Genomic DNA, 27,822 nt, shown 5'->3' on the forward strand with positions numbered 1-27,822 from the left:
CCCGGGCTGGGATTGGTGACGTACTTCCGGTGGGTGTCCCAGCATTCCTCGGGGCGCTGCGCGCGCAGCTGGACGCGGTGAGTCAGTGAGAGCCGGAGCGGCAGCGGGAAGAAAAATGGCGGAGCCCGACAGCTGGGGTGAGTTAACGGGGAGCATCGTGACATCGTACACGGCCTCCGGGACACCGTGACCGGTACCTGCCCGCCGCCGGCCGGCCCTACCCTCCCTGCCCGGCCATGTCCCCCAGCTCCCCTCCCGGCATACCGTGAGCTCCCTCACCCCGTGTGTCCGAGCCCGGCTCCGGGATCCCATAGACTGTGTCCATAGTGTGCCCTTCCTGTACCCCCTCTCCGCCATGCCCTCCATTCACTCCAGCCAGCTCTGCCCATGTGCTCAGTGCTGCACTCACACCGCCAGGCTGTACATACCGCATGCTATCGCACTCATACCGCCACATGTACTAATGTCCTACTGCTCTCTACACTGCTCACATTCAGCACTTCATACGTGTTCGGAATTTACATTTTGTGAGTGCCATACTTTAAAAAAAGAGAAAAATATTTCATTTTTAGAATGGCATCACCGAATATACATCATTTATTACAAAGTTTATATTGGAAGTTTATAGAATTTCAATTATTTAAAAGGCAAAATAAGCATAATAGTAAATCATCCCATTAAAACCAGCTGGTAATCATCGAGGACTGTCATCATAGGCATCTCTTGGATTAATGTATATTAGGTGCATAGAGTTACTGAATGAGTACTCCTCCTGGGCTACTTGCAATGTGTTATAGGGATCCTCATTGCGTTGTCACATATCCTTGAATAAGTATACTCTAGTACAAGGGTAGACGTCCTTTGGTGAACTTCTGATATTGTGAACCATATTGCTCTTACTGCCATAATGCTGGCAAGCATCAAGGCATATGTAGTACACAACATCTGGAGTGCTGAAGGTTGCATACCCCTGTTCTAGCAAATTATTTGTTGTATGTACATTATATGGACAAAAGTATTGGGACACCTGACCATTACACCAACAAGGACTTTTGGTTGTGTTCTAAAGAGTTATACATCTATATGTAGCTTTGCAGCTCTAACAGCTTCCACTCTTCTGGGAGACTTTTCACAAGACTTTGGAGTATCTGTGAGAATATTTCCCATCCGTAAAGTAGAGCATTAGTGAGGTCAGGCATTGATGTTGGATGAGAAGGCCTGGCTTGCAATCTTTATGCCAAAGGTGTTCGATGGGGTTGAGGTCAGGGTGCTCTGCGGGCCAATCAAGTTCTTTCACACCAAACTCATACAACCATGTCTTTATGCACTGGGGCACAGTCATGCTGGAATAGAAAAGGGCCATCCCCACACTTCCCACAAAGTTGGAAGCATAGTGTTGTCCAAAATGCCTTGGTATGCTGAAGCATTAAGATTTCCTTTCATTAGAAGTAAGGGGCCAAACCCAACCCCTGAAAAACAGCCCCATACCATTACCTCTCTTCCAAACTTTACATTGGCATAATGCAGGCAGTTAACATTCTCCTAGCATCCACCAAACCCGGACTGCCCAACAGAGGCGTGATTTGTCCCTCCACAGAGCAACTTTCCACTGCTCGAGTTCAGTGGAAGCGTGCTTTACAGCACTTGATCCTAAACGCTTACAGTTGACTGTGGAATATCTAGCAGGGATGAAATTTCACGAATGGACATAATGCAAAGGTGGTATCCCATCACAGTACTACGCTTGAATTCCCAGAGCTCTTCAGTATGACCAAATGGTTGTGCATGCCATAAAGCATGCTGGTCCCTCATTAAGCTTTATAGCACTTTCATCGTGCTTAGGGCTTCCTAATGTAATCCTATGTCCCCTCCCCTGGCACACCCAGTGCTCAGTCATGTCTTTATCCTCACCTCTTTCCTTTAGTATATCCAAGACATTACCACTAATTGTTCCTGTCATCGTGTATTATCGTCTTTTCACTGATTGCTTTAAAACCAGTGCCTGGTTATGTCTTGGTTCTTACTCCCTTATCTGGTCACTGCTGACTTTCACTACTCATTGAAGGAACAGAGCTCCCTGTACCCCGGGTGGGTACCTCTGCCAAGGATCGCTTCTGCTTTGCCACTGCTTGACTGGGGTCCTCCTGGAGCCTCTCCGTCTTGGAACAGGATAGGGGACTAGCTCTAGTCTCTCCCAGGGACTGGACAACACACAGTCTTGGGAGCTCTAGTCCTTACAAGGACTTTACCCGCCGAATCCTCCACAAACTGGAACAAGGTGCTGAGCAGTGATGAACCCTTTCCCCTCCCAGTAACTAGGCACGCAGTTCTGGGAGTACAACTGATTTTAAGGAGTCAAACCCTGCCTTTTATGCACAGACCCCAACAGGGGGTCTCCATTGTATTCAACACAAGCTCCTCCCAGGAATCTCTGGGCCTGGGAGATAATTGCGTTAAAGACTGGTCAGCTAGTCAGAGTCCAACACAATATAAAAGTACCCCATAACATAAAATAACCCCACATATTATGCATAATTAAATAGCCCTGATCTGAGCGCCCAAGTTCTCCATATAGCACTCAGATCCATGCAGTGTAGGGGAAACGCCATTGTGTTAAAGTTCTGACTGCCCGCACACGCGGCCGTATGCTCAAAATAGTTCCAAGGAGTTTGGTGCTTTTGTCGGTGAATTTTCGGGAGCTCTTGCAGCCTCAGTACAGGGTGCTCTGCCTGGCTCCCAGGAAGCGTTTGTTCCCCTTAGTCTCAGGCACCTTCCCTCCAAAAAGAGATTCAAAACCCCACACCAAGTTATCTGGGAACCAAACAATCACCTCATGCCAAAAACCGTTTCATAACATTCGCAGCTAAGTCCTGCTGAGGTAACAGAGAACCCACAAAGTCGTCATGCCGGAATTGGCTCTATAGCGGTCGCGGCCAAGTACAGCTGAGGACTATGCATGGACTTGGTTCGTGCGAACGGCCGCCAAAGAGCTAGTTGGTTCCATTTGCATGAAGGGAAAGTGCCGAACCAGGGGCACCCAGGGAAAGCTACTGATGGTGGCTGGGCAGGGTACTCACAAATGGTGTTCTAGACCTGGACCATAATCGGTAGGCAGGAGGCAGGTTTCCACACTCCTCCAGAAGTCCGTGACAGACGTTTGTGAGAAGGAGCATTGGTCACACATTTCAAGCACCATAACCACTACAAAGTGCAGTATGGTTATGGTGCTATAAGTGTCCGGGTGCCCTCCCAGTGTAAGTATGCAACCTATTTGTAAACTTTTTAATAATTTACCTGGGATCCATCAGGCTTTGGTCACAGCCTGAAGCTCATTCACAGAGCTTTTCTTTGTGCTACTGAGCTAAGGCCTGCATCACTGCACCCTCGAGAAGGTTCCAGGCGTACCCCAGGCTAGTTGTCAAACAGTTCTCAATCTCATAACCCTGGGAGGACACAAAGGGCTGGTGTTACTTCAAATAACCTACTATTTGTCTTTGAGGGGCCATTTTTATCATTGGGCCCCTCACGTTGCACTAAATAATTAACTTGCCCCTAGAGGCTCCTGCTCCACCTTTGGCAGATTATCCATAATTAAATGCTTTAGAGGTCTATAATGTCATCTCGATGTGTGATAAGTGTCTACTTGGCTACACAAGAGGTCCTTATGATCTCATTTCCATCATGCTAGCAACACCATGATTGGAGGTCCATGGATGCTATGCTGCTGTTACACCTACCTGCATGTCCCCAAGCATGATCAAAGATGAGATGGTTGGAGTAAATTCCCCAAGCAAGGCAATCCTCCACTATGAAGCTCACAGGCTGGATTCATTACCATAGCAGAGGGACATTTTCCCCTCCGCTCCTATATTCCCTCAGCAAGCAGGAGTTGCACTTACTAGGGGTATTTCTCTATATTGTCAAGTAGGAGAACATCCTGTTGGCTGCATAGAGCACTTTGCTGTTGGCATATAGAATGCAAGCTCGTTTCAGCAAGGCCTTAAACTCAATCTGTTCCTGTGTGCCTCACTCGTCTGGTTATAAATACTTGTCTGTTAGTCCAACCATTGTACAGTGCTGCTAAATTTGTTGGCACTTTTTAAATATTAAAGGGACTCTATAGGCACCGAAAGAAGTTTTAGCTTAATGAAGTAGTGGATAGTATAGATCACGCCCCTGCAGTCTCACTGCTAAAGTCTATGCCATTTAGGAGTTAAAGGGACACTATAGTCACCTGAACAACTTTAGCTTAATGAAGCAGTTTTGGTGTGTAGAACATGCCCCTGTAGCCTCACTGCTCAATCCTCTGCCATTTAGGCGTTAAATCCCTTTGTTTATGAACCCTAGTCACACCTCACTGCATGTTACTTGCACAGCCTTCCATAAACACTTCCTGTAAAGAGAGCCCTATTTAGGCTTTCTTTATTGCATGTTCTGTTTAATTAAGATTTTTTTTATCCCCTGCTATGTTAATAGCTTGCTAGACCCTGCAATAGCCTCCTGTATGTGATTAAAGTTCAATTTAGAGATTGAGATACAATTATTTAAGGTAAATTACATGTTTGAAAGTGAAATCAGGTTTTTTTTTTTCATGCAGGCTCTGTCAATCATAGCCAGGGGAGGTGTGGCTAGGGCTGCATAAACAGAAACAAAGTGATTTAACTTCTAAATGACAGTGAATTGAGCAGTGAAATTGCAGGGGAATGATCTATACACTAAAACTGCTTTCATTTAGCTAAATTAATTTAGGTGACTATAGTGTTCCTTTAAATCACTTTGTCTATACAGCCCTAGTCACACCTCCCTGCAGACATTTCACTGTAAGAGAAAAGGCAGTACTTACATTGCTGCCTAGTAACACCTCTAGTGGCAGTCACTCAGACGGCCACTAGAGGTGCTTCCTAGTCCAGTGCTGAACAATGTGCAGCACCTACGTTTGAGGAGAAGCTGAACGTTCCCCTATAGAAATTAGCTGATTCAATACAGCTGTATGAGAAGATGCGGATTGGCTTAGTGCAATATTTTGCCGTGCATTCCTACGGGAAAGCATTTGGATTGACTGAGATAATCAAGATTATCTTCGTTGTGGAGGCGGGGTCAGCCACAGCGAGACAGGCACATGTAGGGGGAAAAAAACTGAGTAAAAATACCTTTCCCATGCGATCGGAAGGGGCTGGTCACTTAAACACACACATTCAGAAATGACTTTTTATTTTACGTTCACCAGGCTTTCTACCTTTTGTGAGAGCTTGACTGGATACTTTCCCTGGGGTCCATTTTGACTCTTAAATCTCTTCTTGCTCTGTTCCCTTGCGCACTGTTTAGCGATGCCTTGCCTGGAGTGATGTCATATCCCTGCTCCTGCCATTACTGCAGGACATGCGAGGGAGCAGAGCACAGGAAGATTACAGTTCCCTTGCGTGCTCACTTTCATTCCGCACAGCAGCCTGTCTCAGAAAGATAATGTTTGAAATGTTTGGCTTACGTATAAAAAGGATTGATTTTTGATTTTCCCTTTATTGAACTTCCAGACGCAGATGAATTTGAGGTAGAAGAGCCGAAACCAAAGAGTGTTGTAGCAGGTACCGTGGTAGTAAGAGATCGTTGGGAGGGAGAAGATGAAGAAGAGGAAGTGAAGGTGAGCTAGAATTTAGTGTTCACAAGCTGCTCATTAGCATATTTTATTAAATCTTTTCCATAAATACAGTTCTAACAAATGGGATGATATTTACTTTCCTCGCACAATTATAATACGTAAAGAAATAGCAAAACAAATACTTCTTTGTACACATGTCAGGTTGGTTGTCAGTGCTTCATACCAATATATCTTAACTTAATTGAGCTGATTTGTTACTTTTAACATAGAAGACCATGTCCTCTGTCACTTTAAATTTGTTTTGTGTATCTGCCTCTGCTTGGATGTCTTTCATCATAATTCACATAACTCAAAAACCAACATAAGTAACAAACCCTCATATGCTTACTATGAGTTTCCGGATCGTTGGGTTCTGTGCTCCTAACAAAACTAGGTGAAAGCCGCAATGATTCAGAGTCCTAAGCAAGGACCGATGTCTGGATTTGACCATGGAACAATTTTGTTATCTCTTCACTTTATTTCATTTCACATTATCAGAAAATGGAAATATTGACAAACCTGTAACAGTGCTCATACATATCGGCAATATTTTCTAAAACTGCATAACAATTAAGAAGGCAAACCCTAAATTCCCCCCCCAATCACCAGTTAAAATAATGTAATACATGCTGATTGCTCCATGCTGGGAACATTAAAGGGACACTATCAGCACCCAGACCACTACATCTCAATCAAGTGGTGTGGGTGCTATGTTTTAACCATGCTGTAAGAGAACAAGTCTCTTGAAATGCAAGGTGTAAACAATCTATAAAAATAATTGCTAATAAATTTGTAGATCAAAAGCGGTGTACAATCAGCAAAGCCATACAATTCCTCTAAAGCTGCTGTTGCTCACTATAAACCAAATACATCAAAAAAGAAACTGCAAAGAAAATTCACATTATTGTCTAATAGATTTAATGTCCTAATCATTAAGCCTTGGCCATCTTGTTCAAATATCCAAAAAGGCTTGTCTTTCCTGTTTGTTCTGGATATTCCCATCCCTGACTGGAAGCAAACCTTTTTCTATGCCTTGGAAACTGAATTTAGTAATATCACCAGCATTATACTTCCAATCTCCTATTTCTAGGAAAGGTTCATATCTTACAGAAAATATAGCTGGTTTGAACATCCTTACAGAAATGCTGTGACATGTCATTTGGATACATAAATCAGTTTACTCCTCTTGTATAAATCTATACTCTTTTTTTTTTTTTTTTTCACTGAACTTTTGTATTGTTGTATATATGTTTAGGAGAGATTTGAGTATTGGAGCTCTGCCGTTTTTGTTAATTTCTGGTTCAAATGGTTTGGTGGAGTGAATTGAGGAGATGTATGTTTCATCTTTGAATTTTTTTCTCCTCTTGGGTTATGCCTGCTGGGTTTTACTTACATTGAGCCACAAAAACGGTGAGGTCTGGTCATTGGGGCTGGCTTGCAATTGATTCTTGAATTCATCCTAAAAGTGTTTGGGATTGAGGTTTTGCTCTGTGCAAGCCAGTCATGTTTCCACAATTATCAAGAAACCAAAATAGTTTTATTGGATTTTACTCCACACACGCTGCAATGGTGAAACAGAAGAGGTCCTACTAACTCTGGTACACCAGCTAAGATTACAGTGGCTGCCTGTACCACTAAGCAAAACATCTCAAACCTATGTGAAAACATCCAGAAACTATTTGAGGCCAACATAGCCTTGGTGTAAACGGTTACTGTCTGGGTTTAAGTGATTAAGGATAATGTGTCCGACCTTAAACAGGGCCTGTGAACCCTGAGGGAAACCTTACACCAGCTACAATCTTTACACTCCAACCCTACCCTGAGAGTGGACTCGGAGTAGGAGAAAAAAAATATTAAAATCAGGAGGTTTGAACTGTGTCAAACCTCCTGATTTTACCTCCAGAAAAACCTCCAGAAAATCTGCCCCATTTTATGTAACTTAATGGCATCAGTGCTGCCTGTTTAACAAGCTAAACAGGGACTACTAGATTGGGCCTACCGTATTACCAAGTCCTTCCCGGCACCTACAGCTACCTCAAGGGACCTTATTTCGAGATGTCTGTCCTGTACAGACAAACAGCTAATGAAAGCATCTCTCTACTTCGAAACTCACTGTATAACGTTATTCCAGGACTTACCCCGCTCTACATTAAGGAGGAAATACATGCAACCCATTACAAAGAAGTTACTTGATGCAGGTATTTCTAATCGCTGGTCTACCCCACGGACATTTGCAGTCTCCGGGAAGGAAATATTTTTAAAGGGACACTGTAGGCACTCAGACCACTTCAGCTCATTAAAGGACCACTATAGTGCCAGGAAAACATATACTCGTTTTCCTGGCACTATAGTGCCCTGAGGGTGCCCCCAACCTCAGGGACCCACTCCCGCCGGGCTCTGGGGGGGAGGAAGGGGTTAAACTTGCCTCTTTCTCCAGCGCCGGGCGGGGAGCTTTCCTCCTCCTCTCCTTCTTCCTTGCGACGTTATCGGCTGAATGCGCGGCAGGAGCCGCGCTCGCATTCAGCCGGTCGCATAGGAAAGCATTCACAATGCTTTCCTATGGACGCTTGCGTGCTCTCACTGATTTTCACAGTGAGAAGCACGCAAGCGCCTCTAGCGGCTGTCAATGAGACAGCCACTAGAGGTTTTGGAGGCTGGATTAACCCTCAGTATAAACATAGCAGTTTCTCTGAAACTGCTATGTTTATAATAAAAAGGGTTAATCCTAGAGGGACCTGGCACCCAGACCACCTCTTTAAGCTGAAGTGGTCTGGGTGCCTAGAGTGGACCTTTAAAGGACCACTATAGTGCCAGCAAAACATACTCGTTTTCCTGGCACTATAGTGCCCTGAGGGTGCCCCCACCCTCAGGGACCCCCTACCGCCGGGCTGGATGGAGCGGAAGGGGTTAAACTTACTCTTTCTCCAGCGCCGGGCAGGGAGCTCTCCTCTCCGCCTCCTCGGCTGAATGCGCGGCAGGAGCCCCGCGCGCATTCAGCCGGTCTGATAGGAATGCTTTCCTATGGAAGCTTGCGTCTTCTCACTGTGATATTCCCAGTGAGAAGCACGCAAGCCCTCTAGCGGCTGTCAATGAGACAGCCACTAGAGGCTGGCTTAACCCTAATATAAACCTGCTATGTCTATAGAAAAAAGGGTTAACCCTAGCTGGACCAGGCACCCAGACCACTTCATTAAGCTATAGTGGTCCTTTAAAGGGATCTGGGTGCTGTGTCCCTTTTGCACATAGTCCTGCAATGTTAAACGCTCTGCATGAGGACATCCAGCGTCAGATTTTTTCCCCATAGGAAAGCATTGATTCAATGCTTTCCTATGGAAAGGTCTAATGCACACGCGGCACTTGCCGCGCATGCGCATTAGACCCCACTCGTTGTGGGACGGAGGAGGTGGAGCTTTAACCCAGCGCCAAGGGACATTGGCGCTGAGATAAGGTAACTATAAAAAGGTTTTAACCCTTTACTTACCGGATAGAAGGGGGTGCGAGGGAGGGGGGAGGCAGAGGGATCGGTAGTGCCAGGAACACGGCTTGTATTCCTGGCACTAAAGTATCCTTTTAAGACTTCATCTCCTGAGCAGGCACTTGTCTTTCGATTAACTCTCAGCCTAGAACACTTGTCTCAGTCAATATCAAGACCCTTGCCCATCTGTATATGGGAAATCCTGAATGTGGTACCCTCAGCCCTGGAGGTGTGGATCTCTGTAATATATATGTATGTGTGTGTTTTGCAGGTTATCTGCCTTATTTCATTTATTTGTGTGTGTATATACCGGGGCTCGACAAATCCCAGACGCCATGGCGAGCCGGAAATTTGTCCTGGCACCTGGTATTTGTGAGCCTGTTCAGCCCCCGAGGTGACCGGCTGCCTGAGAGCAGAGGCAGGCAGTTGGATCACAGAGGGCTGAAGCAGGCTGCTGACGGATGGAGGCGGCCGGCCAGCTCATTTACAAGTAAGGGAGGGAGACCGGCTCGTGTCAGGCGGGCGGACAGACAGATCACTTAATGCCGCGGCGAGAGAGCTGTAATATCCCTACTCACCTCCCTCGCGCGGCTTTATGATGTCACCCTGGACCCCGGCTCACTAAACAGTGCGCAAGAGGGAGGCGAATAGTGAGATTACAGCAGCCCCGCTGGACCCCAGGGAATACCTATCCAGTGCAGCTCTCCAGAAGTAAGGCTGGGTGATTTTAAATAAAGTAATTATTTGTAAGTTTGTGTCTGTATATCTGTGAGTGCTGGTGTGTGTCTGTATATCTGTGAGTGCTGGTGTGTGTCTGTATATCTGTGAGTGCTGGTGTGTGTCTGTATATCTGTGAGTGCTGGTGTGTGTCTGTATATCTGTGAGTGCTGGTGTGTGTCTGTATATCTGTGAGTGCTGGTGTGTGTCTGTATATCTGTGAGTGCTGGTGTGTGTCTGTATATCTGTGAGTGCTGGTGTGTGTGTGTCTGTATATCTGTGAGTGCTGGTGTGTGTGTGTCTGTATATCTGTGAGTGCTGGTGTGTGTGTGTCTGTATATCTGTGAGTGCTGGTGTGTGTGTGTCTGTATATCTGTGAGTGCTGGTGTGTGTGTGTCTGTATATCTGTGAGTGCTGGTGTGTGTGTCTGTATATCTGTGAGTGCTGGTGTGTGTGTCTGTATATCTGTGAGTGCTGGTGTGTGTGTCTGTATATCTGTGAGTGCTGGTGTGTGTGTCTGTATATCTGTGAGTGCTGGTGTGTGTCTGTATATCTGTGAGTGCTGGTGTGTGTCTGTATATCTGTGAGTGCTGGTGTGTGTCTGTATATCTGTGAGTGCTGGTGTGTGTCTGTATATCTGTGAGTGCTGGTGTGTGTCTGTATATCTGTGAGTGCTGGTGTGTGTCTGTATATCTGTGAGTGCTGGTGTGTGTCTGTATATCTGTGAGTGCTGGTGTGTGTGTGTCTGTATATCTGTGAGTGCTGGTGTGTGTGTGTCTGTATATCTGTGAGTGCTGGTGTGTGTGTGTCTGTATATCTGTGAGTGCTGGTGTGTGTGTGTCTGTATATCTGTGTGTGTGTGTCTGTATATCTGTGAGTGCTGGTGTGTGTGTCTGTATATCTGTGAGTGCTGGTGTGTGTGTCTGTATATCTGTGAGTGCTGGTGTGTGTGTCTGTATATCTGTGAGTGCTGGTGTGTGTGTCTGTATATCTGTGGGTGCTGGTGTGTGTGTCTGTATATCTGTGGGTGCTGGTGTGTGTGTCTGTATATCTGTGAGTGCTGGTGTGTGTGTCTGTATATCTGTGAGTGCTGGTGTGTGTGTCTGTATATCTGTGAGTGCTGGTGTGTGTGTCTGTATATCTGTGAGTGCTGGTGTGTGTGTCTGTATATCTGTGAGTGCTGGTGTGTGTGTCTGTATATCTGTGAGTGCTGGTGTGTGTGTCTGTATATCTGTGAGTGCTGGTGTGTGTGTCTGTATATCTGTGAGTGCTGGTGTGTGTGTCTGTATATCTGTGTGTTTTTACTCCCCCTTTTTTCCCCATGCCGTGCTGATGACGCTGCGGCTGGCCCCACCTCCATGGCTGAGATTATCAATCTTGACGATCTCAGCCAATCCAATGCTTCCCCAAATGCCACTGTGCCAATTTAACTTCTTATAGAGGTGCATTGAATCAATGCATCTCTATAGAGAACATTAACATAGGTGCTGCACATTGTGAAGCACTGACCCAGGAAGCACCTCTAGAGGCCATCTGAGTGACTGTCGCTAGAGGTGTTACCAGGCAGCAAACACTGCCTTTTGGCTGAAATGTCAATGTTTACATTGAAAAGCATTCAGGGACAGGATATAGACTTCAGAACAACTGCATTAAGCTGTAGTGGTTCTGGTGACTATAGTGTCCCTTTAAGAATTGTATTTTTGGTGTTAATTTCTCTGGCTCCTTACTTTTCTAGCTGGCTCCTAGATTCCATGAAAATTTGTCAAGCCCTGGTATATACACTGCTCAAAAAATAAAGGGAACACTTACAACACAATGTAACTCCCAAGTCAATCACACTTCTGTGAAATCAAACTGTCCACTTAGGAAGCAACACTGAGTGACAATCAATTACACATGCTGTTGTGCAAATGGGATAGACAACAGGTGGAAATTATAGGCAATAAGCAAGACACCCCAATAAAGGAGTGGTTCTGCAGGTGGTGACCACAGACCACTTCTCAGTTCCTATGCCTATGTCCTGGCTGATGTTTTGGTCACTTTTGAATGCTGGCGGTGCTTTCACTCTAGTGGTAGCATGAGATGGAGTCTACAACCCACAGAAGTGGCTCAGGTAGTGCAGCTCGTCCAGGATGGCACATCAATGCGAGCTGTGGCAAGAAGGTTTGCTGTGTCTGTCAGCGTAGTGTCCAGAGCATGGAGGCTCTACCAGGAGACAGGCCAGTACATCAGGAGACGTGGAGGAGGCCGTAGGAGGGCAACAACCCAGCTATAGGACCGTTACCTCTGCCTTTGTGCAACGAGGAACAGGAGGAGCACTGCTAGAGCCCTGCAAAATGACCTTCAGCAGGCCACAAATGTGCATGTGTCTACTCAAACGGTCAGAAACAGACTCTATGAGGGCCCAACGTCCACAGGTGGGGGTTGTGCTTACAGCCCAACACCGTTCAGGACGTTTGGCATTTGCCAGAGAACACCAAGATTGGAAAATTCGCCGCTGGCACCCTGTGCTCTTCAGATGAAAGCAGGTTCACACTGAGCACATGTGACAGTCTAGAGACTTTGTGGAGAACGTTCTGCTGCCTGCAACATCCTCCAGCATGACCGGTTTGGCAGTGGGTCAGTAATGGTGTGGGGTGGCATTTCTTTGGGGGGGCCGCACAGCCCTCTATGTGCTCGCCAGAGTTAGCCTGACTGCCATTAGGTACCGAGATGAGATCCTCAGACCCCTTGTGAGACCATATGCTGGTGACAACCACCCTGGGTTCCTCCTAATGCAAGACAATGCTAGACCTCGTGGCTGGAGTGTGTCAGCAGTTCCTGCAAGGTGAAGGCATTGATGCTATGGACTGGCCCGCCCGTTCCCCAGACCTTAATCCATTTGAGCACATCTGGGACATCATGTCTCTCTCCATCCACCAACGTTGCACTACAGACTGTCCAGGAGTTGGCAGATGCTTTAGTCCAGGTCTGGGAGGAGATCCCTCAGGGGACCATCCGCCACCTCATCAGGAGCATGCACAGGCGTTGTAGGGAGGTTTTACAGGCACATGGAGGCCACACACACTACTGACCCTCATTTTGACTTGTTTTAAGGACATCACATCAAAGTTGGATCAGCCTGTAGTGTTTTTTCCACTTTAATTTTGAGTGTGACTCCAAATCCAGACCTCCATGGGTTGAAAAATTTGACTTCCATTTTTTTTTTGTGTGTGATTTTTGTTGTCAGCACATTCAACTATGTACAGAACAAAGTATTTCAGAAGAATATTTAATTTATTCGGATCTAGGATGTTATTTGTGCGTTCCCTTTAAATTTTTTTGAGCAGTGTTTATATTAATATATAGTGTGTGTGTGTCTACCGTATATACTAGAGCAGTGATGGTGAACCTTTTTGAGCCCGAGTGCCCAAACCGCAATATATGCCAACTTTTTTTTCCTCAAAGTGCCAACACTGCAATTAAACCTGAATACTGAGGTTTAAGTTTAGAAAAAACAACTTGTACAGTTGTCCGAACTAATTAACATCTTTTGTTTTAAAAGAACACAACAGAGAGTTCAATGATACAGATTTTAAATAATGATATAAATAGATAAAATTCAGCTTATATTTATTAGTATCTCCAACAAATGCAATACATACACACAGACTGCAGAACACATACACACACACACCGTCCGCTAAACACATACACACACACACACCGTCCGCTAAACACATACACACACACACACCGTCCGCTAAACACATACACACACACACACCGTCCGCTAAACACATACACACACACACACCGTCCGCTAAACACATACACACACACACACCGTCCGCTAAACACATACACACACACACACCGTCCGCTAAACACATACACACACACCGTCCGCTAAACACATACACACACACACCGTCCGCTAAACACATACACACACACCGTCCGCTAAACACATACACACACACCGTCCGCTAAACACATACACACACACACCGTCCGCTAAACACATACACACACACACCGTCCGCTAAACACATACACACACACACCGTCCGCTAAACACATACACACACACACCGTCCGCTAAACACATACACACACACACCGTCCGCTAAACACATACACACACACACCGTCCGCTAAACACATACACACACACACACCGTCCGCTAAACACACACACACACACACCGTCCGCTAAACACACACACACACACCGTCCGCTAAACACACACACACACCGTCCGCTAAACACATACACACACACACCGTCCGCTAAACACATACACACACACACACCGTCCGCTAAACACATACACACACACACACCGTCCGCTAAACACATACACACACACACCGTCCGCTAAACACATACACACACACACCGTCCGCTAAACACATACACACACACACCGTCCGCTAAACACATACACACACACACACACACCGTCCGCTAAACACATACACACACACACCGTCCGCTAAACACATACACACACACACCGTCCGCTAAACACATACACACACACACACACACACCGTCCGCTAAACACATACACACACACACACCGTCCGCTAAACACATACACACACACACACCGTCCGCTAAACACATACACACACACACACCGTCCGCTAAACACATACACACACACACACACCGTCCGCTAAACACATACACACACACACACACCGTCCGCTAAACACATACACACACACACACACCGTCCGCTAAACACATACACACACACACACACCGTCCGCTAAACACATACACACACACACACACCGTCCGCTAAACACATACACACACACACACACCGTCCGCTAAACACATACACACACACACACACCGTCCGCTAAACACATACACACACACACACCGTCCGCTAAACACATACACACACACCGTCCGCTAAACACATACACACACACTGTCCGCTAAACACATACACACACACCGTCCGCTAAACACACACACATCGTCCGCTAAACACACACACAATCGTCCGCTAAACACACACACACACATCGTCCGCTAAACACACACACACACACACCGTCCGCTAAACACACACACACACACCGTCCGCTAAACACACACACACCGTCCGCTAAACACATACACACACACACACACCGTCCGCTAAACACATACACACACACACACACCGTCCGCTAAACACATACACACCGTCCGCTAAACACACACACACACACCGTCCGCTAAACACACACACACCGTCCGCTGAGTACACATACAGACAGACTTCTGAATACACACACATACTGCATTGAGGGGTGCAGTGTGTGTGTGTGGGGGGGGGTGTGCTGTGTGTGTGGGCGGGTAGGGGTGCTGTGCTGTGGGTGGTACTGTGGTGGTAGGGGTCCTGTGGGGGTAAGGGGTAGTAGGGGCGCTGTGGGTGGTAAGGGGCGGTAAGGGGTGCTGTGGGCGGTAAGGGGTAAAAAAAAACATAAAAACCAAAACAAAAGAAAAGCTATATTAATGCTGTATAACCCCCCCCCCCCCCCCTCCCTTCCTCTTACCTTTGGTGAAGGGGGGGGGGTGGGGGAACACAGTCATCCCTGGTGGTCCGGTGGTAAGTTTGTTTGTGGCAGCTTCTGTCCTCCTGCGCGATGCTGTGTGGAGCGTTGCCATGGTAACGCGCGGCAACGCTCCACACAGCATCGCGCGGGAGGACAGGGGAGCTGCTTGCTAGAGCCCTCCCCCTGCCTCCCGGACCCGGAAGTAGAGTAGGCGCCTGCGGTTTTGGGCAGGCAGGTGCCTACTCTGCAGACAGCCAGCAGCCCCCCCTCTCCCGACGACCTATGGCCGCGTGCCAACAAGGCGGGCCCGGCGTGCCACAGGTTCGCCATCACTGTACTAGAGTATAAGCCGAGGCCCCTAATTTTACCCCAAAAAACTGGGAAAACGTATTGACTAGAGTATAAGACTAGGGTGGGAAATGCAGCAGCTACTGGTAAATTTCTAAATAAAATTTGATCCTAAAAAAAAATTATATTAATTGAATATTTATTTACAGTGTGTGTATATAATGAATGCAGTGTGTGTGTGTGTGTGGTCCAGTGGCATTGGTAGTTCAGTGGGGGGAAGAGGGGTGCTGGCAGGGAGCACTTACCGCTCCTGTCAGCTCCCTTCTCCTCCGCGCCGGTCCGGTCAGTTCCCCTGTCAGCTCACACTGTAAGTCTCGCGAGAGCCACACTATGACCCCGTGGCTCTCGCGAGAATTACACTATGACCCCGTGGCTCTCGCGAGAATTACACTATGACCCCGTGGCTCTCGCGAGAATTACACTATGACCCCGTGGCTCTCGCGAGAATTACACTATGACCCCGTGGCTCTCGCGAGAATTACACTATGACCCCGTGGCTCTCGCGAGAATTACACTATGACCCCGTGGCTCTCGCGAGAATTACACTATGACCCCGTGGCTCTCGCGAGAATTACACTATGACCCCGTGGCTCTCGCGAGAATTACACTATGACCCCGTGGCTCTCGCGAGAATTACACTATGACCCCGTGGCTCTCGCGAGAATTACACTATGACCCCGTGGCTCTCGCGAGAATTACACTATGACCCCGTGGCTCTCGCGAGAATTACACTATGACCCCGTGGCTCTCGCGAGAATTACACTATGACCCCGTGGCTCTCGCGAGAATTACACTGGGAGCTGACAGAGTTGCTGAACGGACCGGCGCAGAGGAGAAGGGAGCTGACAGGAGCTGCAGGAGAGGTATGCGCTCGCTGCCAGCCCCCTGTCTGTATTATGGCAATGTAAATTGCCATAATACAGACACTGACTCGAGTATAAGACGAGTTGGTGTTTTTCAGCACAAAAAATGTGCTGAAAAACTCATCTTATACTCGAGTATATACGGTGTATATATATATTTTTTTAATTTTGATTCCTTATGTTATGATTTATTTTACCCTAACATTGAGCAATTACAGGGTGGTCTTCAGGCATCTGAGCCAATGATATCTGATATCTAGCTTCATCTCAATTGATTTCTTATTCTGACTAAATGATAGCTAGCATGGATATTGCTTTTAAAACCTCTGCCCCCTCCCGGCATGCGTAGGAAAAAGGTGAGTAAAAACTCCGTTCCCGTGCAATAGGAGGTTGACTGGTCACCAACACAGACAGACATACACACACTCAAAGATAGGCATTCACTGACCCACACACTTTCTCACAAAATGTTTTTTCAATTTAAATCCACCCGCCTCTCAGACTTTAAGAGAGCTGAAGTGGATTTTTTTTTTTAACCCCTTAAGGACCAAACTTCTGGAATAAAAGGGAATCATGACGTGTCACACATGTCATGTGTCCTTAAGGGGTTAAACGTGGGTCTGTGTTGTAATCTTCAAGAAAATTACAGTTCCCTGGCAGCCTGGCTATATTCTTCTTAGGCCGCCCACCTGTCTCCACTGGCTGCAGAGGGGGTGACTGATTCTGCTGCAGCTGAATGCGTTGATGATTACCCAGGCACAAGGATAATTTTTTTGCTGCCTGGGATTTGTCGAACCCTGACATACTTTAAAATGTATGCACAATTTAATAAAACAGGCATTTATTAGCCTGTAAGAGATTTAAAAAAAAAAAAAAGTTTTAAATATGTGTTGGTCACTATGTAGAATATACAGACAGAAGCAAAAACTCCTATTTTGTAAACAAAAACATTTTTATCTTTTTCTAAAATGTTCAGTCTTTACATGCGTTTTCAACCAGCCCTTATCCTGCAGATAAGGGCACAGAACAGGTCATCAATACACCACAGATAATCAGCAGAGTATATCTCATGGAAAACTGCAGTTTTTGTATCAGTAATAACCACCTGACCGTTCTATGCCTTCAATATAGATATAAGCCTTCATCTGTAACAGCATTGCAGGTGTTACTGCAAACATATTCTATCCTTGTGGTTTTCAACGGTTCAAGTACTCCTTTAACATTTTAGCAACTCTCTCTATAAAATGGAATTTTATCCCCCAACGAGTTCTGGGGGTGTGGCAGCTGAATTCGGTTTTGGTGTCTATATTAAAATTGGGATTCTCATATGCCAAACTGAACTAGCAAGTAAGTTTAGTTAGAAGTATCCATGCTTCAAAGAATAATTTACAGGCCAATGACGGGCAAAAAAAGTGCTTTGAAATATTTTCTCTCTGTGTGTGTGTGCCTTGATCCACACTAGAAAATATCAAAAAGGGACAATGTTCCTCATATGGGTATTACTAACTTAAGTGGTTACTCTAAGGCAGATGGCACTCCAGATGTTGCTGAACTACAACTCCCATGAATCTATGGATGAAATAGGCTGAGAATCATGGGAGTTGTGGTTCAGCAACATCTGGAGGGCCGGCGTTTGGGGTAGCCTGCTCTAAGCACTATACCTCTTTCGTTTCCTGAAGTGGTAATAGTGCAAGGACACCCAGTCTGTGCAGTGTTTCAGTATTAAACACAACCTGTTTAGAGGTATTTGTAACTATAGCTTGTGTCAGTCAGCCAGTGACACTGTTTCTAATCTGGCTGTATCAAATTTTTTTTTTTTTTTTAAATTCTTTATTTTTACTGTGCGTAGTTTTACGTACATGTTTGTCGCGCCCCAAAGGCTGGTAACAAACCAAAGCGTTAACAAAGCTTACAATCACCTTTAGGGCATTGATACAACTTGCACATTTTCTGTTTAAAGGTAGATAAACTAACGTTGACAAATTGTAAGAATTAACTGAGTTATCCGACGATATGTGCTAAAAAGCAGGCTAGATATAGATGCATAAACAGAGCATAGGCTTCTATTAGTTACACATTACAGTTGAACTTGTTAGCTTAATCTGCGCATTTTATGAAAAGTAGGCAAGCTAGGTAAGTACAGTGCTAGTGGATTTACTGTGTGAGGCATGAGTTAAGAGCACCGAATTGAAAAGAAAAAAACACCTAGTTACATTAGCATCTTAGCTTAATATGCATCAATTCTGGCTACAAGTGATGGGAGTTATAGAAGGAAAAACACTGTATTGGAGGTAAGCGGACTTAACAGAATGAGAGGTGGGTGCATAGTCTGGATGTCGGGTCAGTCCAGTTGAAGATAGTCCTCTCAGCCTGTGGTGGTCAGACCTAATGCGGGTATATTGCCAAATGACTCAGTAGCAGGTGTATCCGTTTGGTGGTGGTCACAGCCAGGGTTTCTGTTAGGGCCGTCAGCAACGGGTCTAACAGCTTCTGCTTTAATTGCCGTCTGTCACAAGGAGCTGGGGTACCTGTCGCTTTAGTATCGTGGATGGTGTTGAGCAGTGTCCTTTTCTCTGGCACATAGTCCTTTGCATGTTTGGGACCCTCTGCAGGTCGAAGTGTCTGCGGACCTCCTAGGTTGAGTACCCAGCCGGTTTGAGTGCGGGTATGTTGCTTTACGGGTCGCTGTACCCAGATGTAGGTAACGCTGTAATGGGCTGGTCGCTTGGGGGTGTTCTTTCCGGGCACTGCCTCAGTTTGGTCTGCGGGATGAGTTGTCAAGAGCTCCAGTGAGGCACGCTCAGTGAAGGTAGGCGCTGGGTCCTCTGCTGATGTGTAAGTCTGCTTGTGGTATGACTATTCAGCAGAACGGGAGGTCTCCGCTGTCGCCCCGTCGTGACTGCTGGCAAATGCTATGGGTGGTCATAGCCCTGGCTGTGTGTTGTGGGAGCTTCCCTCAGCGCTCCTTCTTCAGCAATGTACAGGTTAGGTGCCTCGCTGTTGGACATTTTGTAGCGGCCGCGTGGTAGCTGTCGGCGGCTAGTCGCCCAGAAGCCCTGCTGAGGTGTTACCTGCCTGGTGGGGGCCGGGATAACCCCCGCCGGCCCAAAGGGGGGGTAAGCGAGGCCAGGGGCCCCAGATTCGTCATGGGTCTCGGTATTTTCCAGGACGGAATGCGAGGCAGCGGCCGTCCGCCCCACTCCCCTCCCGGATAGGCCTCAGTCTCCCCAGCCCTGGAGCATCTCACCAGGACCTGGTCCACTCGTTATCAGGTGCTCCAGCTGCACCGCCACTCGTTATCATGTGCTCCAGCTGCACTGGAACACTCCAGGGTCAGGTATCACGCACTTCCAGTGGGTTCCAAGCTGATTATGATGGGTTTTTACCCATTATTAGTCGAGTTTCCCTGGAGCCATAGTGACTTGCAGCCTGCTGGCATGGCCGCCCGGCTCTGCCCCCCCACCCCCGCTGTATCAATTTTATCCATCTGCATGGACATCTTGTACTGAGGTCTCTCTCTTTCTAGGAGAGAACTGAGCGGAAGACCGTGGGATTGTAAATTGTTGCACGTAGCCATGTGTAAACTGATCGCAACAGCGGTATGACTATCAATTCACTGAGCAGTTCCACCCATTTAAAGCAGCTCTGTAACTTTACATGGTTTGCTTTTCAATTCTTTTTCTCTGTGGTTTTAATTCATTTTGTTTTCGTAATTATCCTTCTTTATTCATAAGATAAAGTAGAGACTACTTTAGGTTAGTGTTGTATCTTTTTGGCTTTTATTTTATTTATTTTTTGCGATGTGCATAACTTAAGCAAAGTTCCATTGAAATTGCTCAGCTAATTTACTTACAATCCATCAGTCAAATCCCACAAAATGGCCAACAGCAGACTTCATGGACAGAAGAGAACAAAATGCAGGTACCCAGGTAATAAGATCTGGTACAAGGAAGAAAAGATAATAAATATTAATCGGCTCATCACAATGGGTAGTGGTGGAGGATTACCACCATCATTAATTGAGCCAAAGCAAATGGAAACTGAAAAAAGACAGTTTTAAATTAGAACTTTATTTACAAAAAAATAATGCAGTCCTCACCCTCACTAGCCTTATAAAAAAAAAAACCAGGACCAAGAAATCACTAGCGTCTGTGTGTCATCAGTACAGACAGATTAGGCAGCCTTACCACCATGTTTTTATTTGATAGTCCTGTAGGGGAAGCAAGGGCTGTATTTCTTTGAGCATGGTGGTAGCAGCTACCTGCTCTATATATAATAGGCTCATAGTCAACCATTTTGGATAACACACTTCTGTGTTATTCTATATTTCTAATAGATAAGGAGAAATGTACACTAGTTTCTGTTGAAATTGAAGGAGCATAAGCGTTTCGTTCCTCCTTTTTATACAGTTCTTACACCTCTCACGGCTGCTGCATTCATTATTTGAAATCTCTATAATGTAACAGAACCACCATGACCTTTTTTTTTTTAATACTGCTGGCGTAACATGAAATATTAAAACTAATTTAATTGTATGTCACACAAGTAAAACCATTCTGCTATATTCATAATCTAAAGTAACCATTTTCTCTGCAGGATAACTGGGATGATGATGAGTCAGAAGAAACTAGTAAGCAGGAACCAGAGAAGACTGGTAAGGACCTAAAAGGGGGGCATGATAGTTATTATATTGCATAGAATGCACATATCTGTGGAGGGGCTACAGTGTGCATTGTGAGTTTCAGAATGAGATAATCCCATGTATAGAATTCCAGAGGGGGAACAACTGATTGTGCTAAAGCCAACTTAAATTGTAAAGAAGAGGATGTGGAGGTTTAGAAGTAATCAATAAACTGTGTTTATAACACTACCAAAAACAAACCTATTGGCAATTACCAACCAGTAAAGTAAGAGTTCATATAAGCAACCTTTCCTAGTTATCTGGATAATAAAAGCAAATAATTACAACTATAGTTCAGAAATACATCATTTATGTAAAATATATACTGGCTTGCTGGCAACAAAACCTGACCGAATATAAAGTGAGCCAGGCATACATAAATCATGTGAATGCCAAGTTCACATTTAGTAGGTAGATCTTATCTATAAATTTCCTGACAAAATAGTTACTTGAAGATCACATCTTGTTCCTGCCCCATTGATGTATCAACCTCAAACAATAACGTGCAGGTTCTTGCTAAGAGTTGAGATGTGACCACAGGAGCACTTTTTATATGTAATTGATGATGTAGCAGAATCGCCCAAAAATGTAATATTCCATGCTAGGGATCGACCGATTATCGGTTTTACCGATATAATCGGCCGATATTCGGTATTTTCGGCAATATCGGTATCGGCCAATAGGGATACCGATATTGCCGATAATACCTCCCAGGACCGCCAGGCTCATTACAAGCCTGGCGGTCCTGGGGGGGCGGGCAGCAAGCGTTTACTCACCTCCGAGCAGCTCCTCCAGCTCCCCAGTGTAAATCTCGCGAGACCCGCGGCCAGCTCTGACGGCCGCGGGTCTCGCGAGATTTACACTGGGGAGCTGGAGGAGCTGCTCGGAGGTGAGTAAACGCTTGCTGCCCGCTCCACTTCCCTCCCCCAGCTAAGCCAATGCCACTGGACCACCAGGGATTAACATATCCCCCCTCCCTGGCAAGGCAACAAGCAGGGAGGGGGGACAACAAAAAATAAATAATAATAATTAAATATATAAAAAATAAATAATTTAATATAAAATTTTTAAAAAAAGTTTTAATAAAAAATGCCCCCTCACACACACACTATTATTATACACATACACTACACTAACACACTGTGTATATAATTCAGTGTGTTTGTATAGTGTGTGTGTGTATATATAATGCAGTGTGTTTGTATAGTGTGTGTGTATATATAATGCACACTATACAAACACACTGCATTATATACACACACACACTATACAAACACACTGCATTATACACACACACAGACTACATTATACGCACACACAGACTACATTATACGCACACACACTATACAAACACACTGCATTACACACACACACACTATACAAACACACTGCATTATACACACACACACTATACAAACACACTGCATTATACACACACACACTATACAAACACACACTGCATTATACACACACACTGCATTATACACACACACTGCATTATATAAACACACACTGCATTATATACACACACTACACACACACTGCATCCACTACACACACACTGCATCCACTACACACACACTGCATCCACTACACACACACTGCATCCACTACACACACACTGCACAAACACTGCATCCACTACACACACATACACAGCTCCCCTGTCTAAACACACTGCATCCACTACACGTGGCATGTATATTTTGTGCATTTACCTTTAGAAATAGTTTTTTATTTTCCAAAATGGTAAATGTACAGAATATCGGCAAATTATATCGGCTATCGGCCTGAAAGTTCACAGGATATCGGTATCGGCTCTAAAAAATCAATATCGGTCGATCCCTACTCCATGCAGTACCAAGTAACTCTTCATCCATCAATTTGCTAGGAACTTGGATGGTGGAATGTAGAGATTACATTTTAGGCTCCTTAAAGTGACAAGTCATGTTGGCTATGACAAGCACACTTTAGTATTAACAAACCAAGGTGACATTAGGACTCACATTTAAATGTTAACTTGCCAATATTTGCAAAATGTTTGTAGTTACTGCAAAGAATTACTATTTCTAAGGTCATAAATGTACATTTTAAATATTCTTCTAATGTCCATAAAGCATTTTCTTATGCAGCAACACTCTGACTTATTCCATTTTTAATGGAGTGGATGTTCAAATTTGACGTATGGTTTGTGAAAAGGGTGAGATGTGGCAGATTGGATGTGAAGAGTGAATTTGTTCTAGTATAAAGAGCCTTGGATGAGTTATTGAAATGGGAATACGCACATATAGGTGAAGGGCTGGGGTAAGGGTTAAAGAGAGGAAGCAGAACGAACTGTTGGGGAAACCGTAGTAAAGGGGTGGTAGGTTGTTGAGAGAATTATACAGTCTGAAAACTGCACAGAACAGTTGAAGCCAATGTGGGTTTTGCAGTATTGGAAAACCTGTGCAAGCCAAAAACCTTTACAGGTTGCATTTTCTGTTTGAGGGATGGAGTTTTGTGCAAGGTTGTGAACGAAGACGATGGCAACGCCTGGTAAAAACAAGAGATTGCATTGCAATGATAAATGCATTTTTGCCAGAAAATGATGCATGGATGCTGAAGAGATGAATGTGGCAGGCATTGAGTGGTAATAGAAATGGGGGACATGTATTTACTAAACTAGAATTCAATGTCCGGTAAACCTTTTTAAGAAGTCTTTACATCGTTGCATTCTTCGGATGTTAAAGGTGAGGTTGTACCAGAAGAATTCAGCCATAATTCCCACTCCTAGAGTGGTTTACTGGAATAGATCATATTGTCAGTATAACCACAGGTACTGATTATTTCACTTTTATTTATTTTTTTCATAGAACAAAAAGTCACAGAAAAGAAAAAATTGCTGGATAAAATAAAAGAAAAGGAGAAGCAGCTGAAAAAGAGACAAGAGGAGCTGAAAAAGAGGGTGAGATTCATAGTGTCATTTACCCATAAGTTAATGGGTTTATCTAGTGGGGACACTGGTAGAGGCGGTCCTACTGTACATGACCTGTAATTAGTCCTTAATAATCCTGTCTCCATCAAAGGAACACACCAGAAAGCTGTTTGTGAAAGTACCAAGTTCAATAGAACACAGCATATAATGATGTATAATTGTTCCCAGGTGCACCCTCTTGGCTTTAAATTAGAACTTAATTTCTTCGGCATTGCTTAGTTCCCTGGAGCTACGTGAAATGGACAAGTGTTTGTCCTGAGTTGCCTGCTCAATGAGCTGTAATACATTAAGATGTCTGTCTCCGACCATTCTTCCAGCAGAGATGAGTCTGTGTCACAAGGAAAAGGGCTTTCAGTAGCTGCATATACTAAACTTTAAACCATTTAAAACTAATTGCATGCATGTCTTATTTGGGGTATATCTACTGAACTTAAATTTTGTTTTTTTTCTCTTCCTCTCTCAATGGAGGGTTCTTATAAGACATGTGCAACTTGATAAATCTGCTACTGTATACGCAAGATGTAAAAGTGGAATAGCAAAGTAATGGAGGGCAGCATTCCTAAAAATACATCTATCCATGCTATCCTCCCTGTAAATAGCAAATACATATGGCAAATATGCTAATGCTGGGCCGTGAGAGTTGTAGTTTAAACAACTGGGTGCTACATTTTTAGCAACCTCTGATTTGTGGTAGTCATTTTGGGGTTCTCTAATCTGTTGTCCCTTGCACACTGCAGTTAGAAGTACCACAAGAATCTCCAGAGTTATCCCCAGAGGAGCAGCTGGCGGAAAAACTGCGTCTGAAAAAGTTGCAGGAGGATGCCGATCTAGAGTTGGCAAAAGAAGCCTTTGGTAAGTAATGATTCTGAAACATACTGTATATTTGCACGATGTTCTGAGTTTGTTACTGATAATGGAGCAGTGCAGAACCTGTAATTTAACATCTCTACAGATATACTAGATAGGCTTCATTATAAAGTGATCTTTCCACAGTTTGAACTGTTCTAATGTGCATATACTGTTTAACCCCTTAAGGACCAAACTTCTGAAATAAAAGGGAATCATGACATGTCACACATGTCATGTATCCTTAAGGGGTTAATGAGCATGTTTACATACATACTATGTATTTTTGCAACTGAGACTGGTAAAAAAACAAAATCTTGATGAATGCGGCTTCTCTTCCTTATGCTGTAATTGCTTGCATGCCTGCCTGCCTCAAAGTTAGGTCTCGAGTAAGGTGCTGTGTACTGAGCATTTGCTGACATTACAAATTTATTTAATTTCTCGTTCTCGCACTGGTATAGGGGTCACAGTAACCGGTATAGATGCCATGAAACCGTCCACACGGGATGACTTCACAGAGTTTGGAAAGTTGCTAAAAGAGAAGATTACACAGTATGAGAAATCCCTGTATTATCCCAGTTTCTTGGAAACGCTTGTGCGGGAAATCAGCATTTCATGTAAGCATTGTTGATTGTGTGTATTGTGGCTTTTCAGGATTTATTGAGAGCCAGTGTGTTTGTGAGTGTATTGGTTTTTTGCCTACTCTGCTTGCCACTAATGTTTCCTATAACCACCTCTTTACCACGCCACTTACATTGGCAAGCTGCACAGAGCTCAGCCTAATCAAAAACACAGTACTGCCCTCCACCAGTTTGTGGTGGTAGAATGTGAGAACACATAATTACACAACCCTCTAGTGAGCAGGCCTGACCAAGGATTGATCAGAAAAAGCTCCATGTGGCTCTACTTGTTACCACTGGTAGCAGCTTTAATCCTGTAGTCCCTTGGAAATTACTATTTTTACCACTAGTCTTCCGCATGTTTATGCAACTACAGGTAACGCTAGTCCTTTACATCCAGACTACCATGCCAGGACTTAATTCCACTTGCCCATGGCAAAAGGATGAGTGGATATTTTAAGCCATGGTTTGTTACTTTGCTATGTGTTTGTATTGTTAAATGTTTATTCTGCCTAGTGTGTTCTATATGACACAAGCATTATGTTGGGGATGTTGTATTCTAGGTCCTAAAAGTTGCAGTCAAGTGTAGATTTACTCTTGTGTTCTGAGATTCTAGATGCATGTAGAATTCAAGACTGTTTGAAGCCTTGAGTTCTAGAGTTGAGAATCGTTGTTGCAAGCAATCCTTGTCTGTGCACTCTTGGATCTGAAGCGTAATGAGAAGGCTTTAAATGTATTTCATTACAGTGGAAATTGATGACCTCAAGAAAATCGCAAATGCATTGACTGTTCTGTGCAGTGAAAAGCAGAAGCAAGAGAAGGTGAGGATATTTGGGGAGGCAGACCTTATTTGGGGGCTTTAAAATATTAATTGCTGGTTGTCAGTCATGCTGAAGTTTAATTTCTTTTCCATTTAGCAAAACAAGGCCAAAAAGAAGAAGAAAGGGGTAGTACCTGGTGGAGGACTCAAGGCTACCATGAAAAATGATTTGGAAGACTACGGAGGTCTGGATGAGGGTTATGGACGAGAGTTTGAAGATTTCATGTGATGCTCATGGCCATCAGTACTGAAAGCAGCCTCTCCCCCTCAGGACTCTGCCAAATGCTACAGTCAAATAATTCACCCCCCCCTTCTTCAATTACTTGCCGTGTGTGATTCTGGATGCTATACTGGGTTATCAAACTCGCCTCACACCCTACTTACCTGCTCTGTGCATTGTATCTTAGCCTGTGACCTTACACTCTGCTTGTGGCATGCATGTTAAACTGTGCCATGTAACATGCATGCTCAGTAGTGCCATGTTGCAAACAGAGTTGTTTTGGTTCTTTCTCCTTCCCCTACCCACATGACATGGAAACTAGACAGTGCTGGTTTCATGGTAACCCCCCCCCTTCAGTTCTTTTCACTAATTACTCTCGACACCTGCCCTCTAGCCCCATTAGATTTTATATTGTGGCTTTTAAGCCTTTGCTGATAAAAGCTCTTGACTTTTCCTGCTGGACGCAACTCCAATGCTTTTCATATATTAAAAATGAACAGGACTTCAAATAAACCGAGGACTTCAACTGTGCAACCATGAACCTGCAGGAGAAAGGCAGCTGGTACCACTGAAACCTCACCATGGTGTGGGGGTCATCTGTTGGTTCTCAGAGACTGTAGCTGCTGATATGAAATCTGCGTGTCACAGGCAATGTTGCAAAACTCTGGCTACAGGGGGGTTTCTGTTAAAAAAAAAAAAAAGCTTGATATTTATTTAGTATTGGAGTGCCCGTGTGGTTTCAGAATTGGATAGTTGCTTCTCTGACTCTTGCTGCAAGGTGCAGGACCTGACATCTCTTAAACTTAAATTCTGTTCAGTTATCGGATGACGCTTTGCAAGCAGGTCCTTCAATGGGAGAATTGTTATATTAACAATGAGACTGCAATGTTTGTTTTTTAAGACAACTAATTTAATAAACTCATCCTTGTGAGAGAAGGCAGTTTGTGTTTTCTCAGATTTTTCAGGAGACACCTGGGATATATACAGGGTTTAGGATATAGGTTTCTAACCTTTGGCATTTCAAACACTTGTATACTATACTTCATGTGATACATGTTATCCCTTTAGTGGTACAGGAG

At 44.7% G+C, this 27,822-nt stretch overlaps 1 protein-coding gene across 1 annotated transcript; it reads left to right on the plus strand.

Annotated features, from left to right (window-relative positions):
- Window positions 1-27,683, plus strand: EIF3J (eukaryotic translation initiation factor 3 subunit J). The gene is made up of 8 exons (XM_063448704.1): window positions 1-137; window positions 5,532-5,638; window positions 21,179-21,236; window positions 24,116-24,207; window positions 24,975-25,089; window positions 25,545-25,700; window positions 26,451-26,524; window positions 26,621-27,683. Exons 1-8 carry the CDS (start codon window positions 116-118, stop codon window positions 26,750-26,752), a joined length of 756 nt encoding a protein of 251 aa, XP_063304774.1. The 5' UTR covers window positions 1-115; the 3' UTR covers window positions 26,753-27,683.
- The last annotated feature ends 139 nt before the right edge of the window (window positions 27,684-27,822 follow it).

Source organism: Pelobates fuscus, chromosome 3 (genome assembly GCF_036172605.1).
Source record: "Pelobates fuscus isolate aPelFus1 chromosome 3, aPelFus1.pri, whole genome shotgun sequence".
In the NCBI taxonomy this organism is placed as follows: Eukaryota; Metazoa; Chordata; class Amphibia; order Anura; family Pelobatidae; genus Pelobates; species Pelobates fuscus.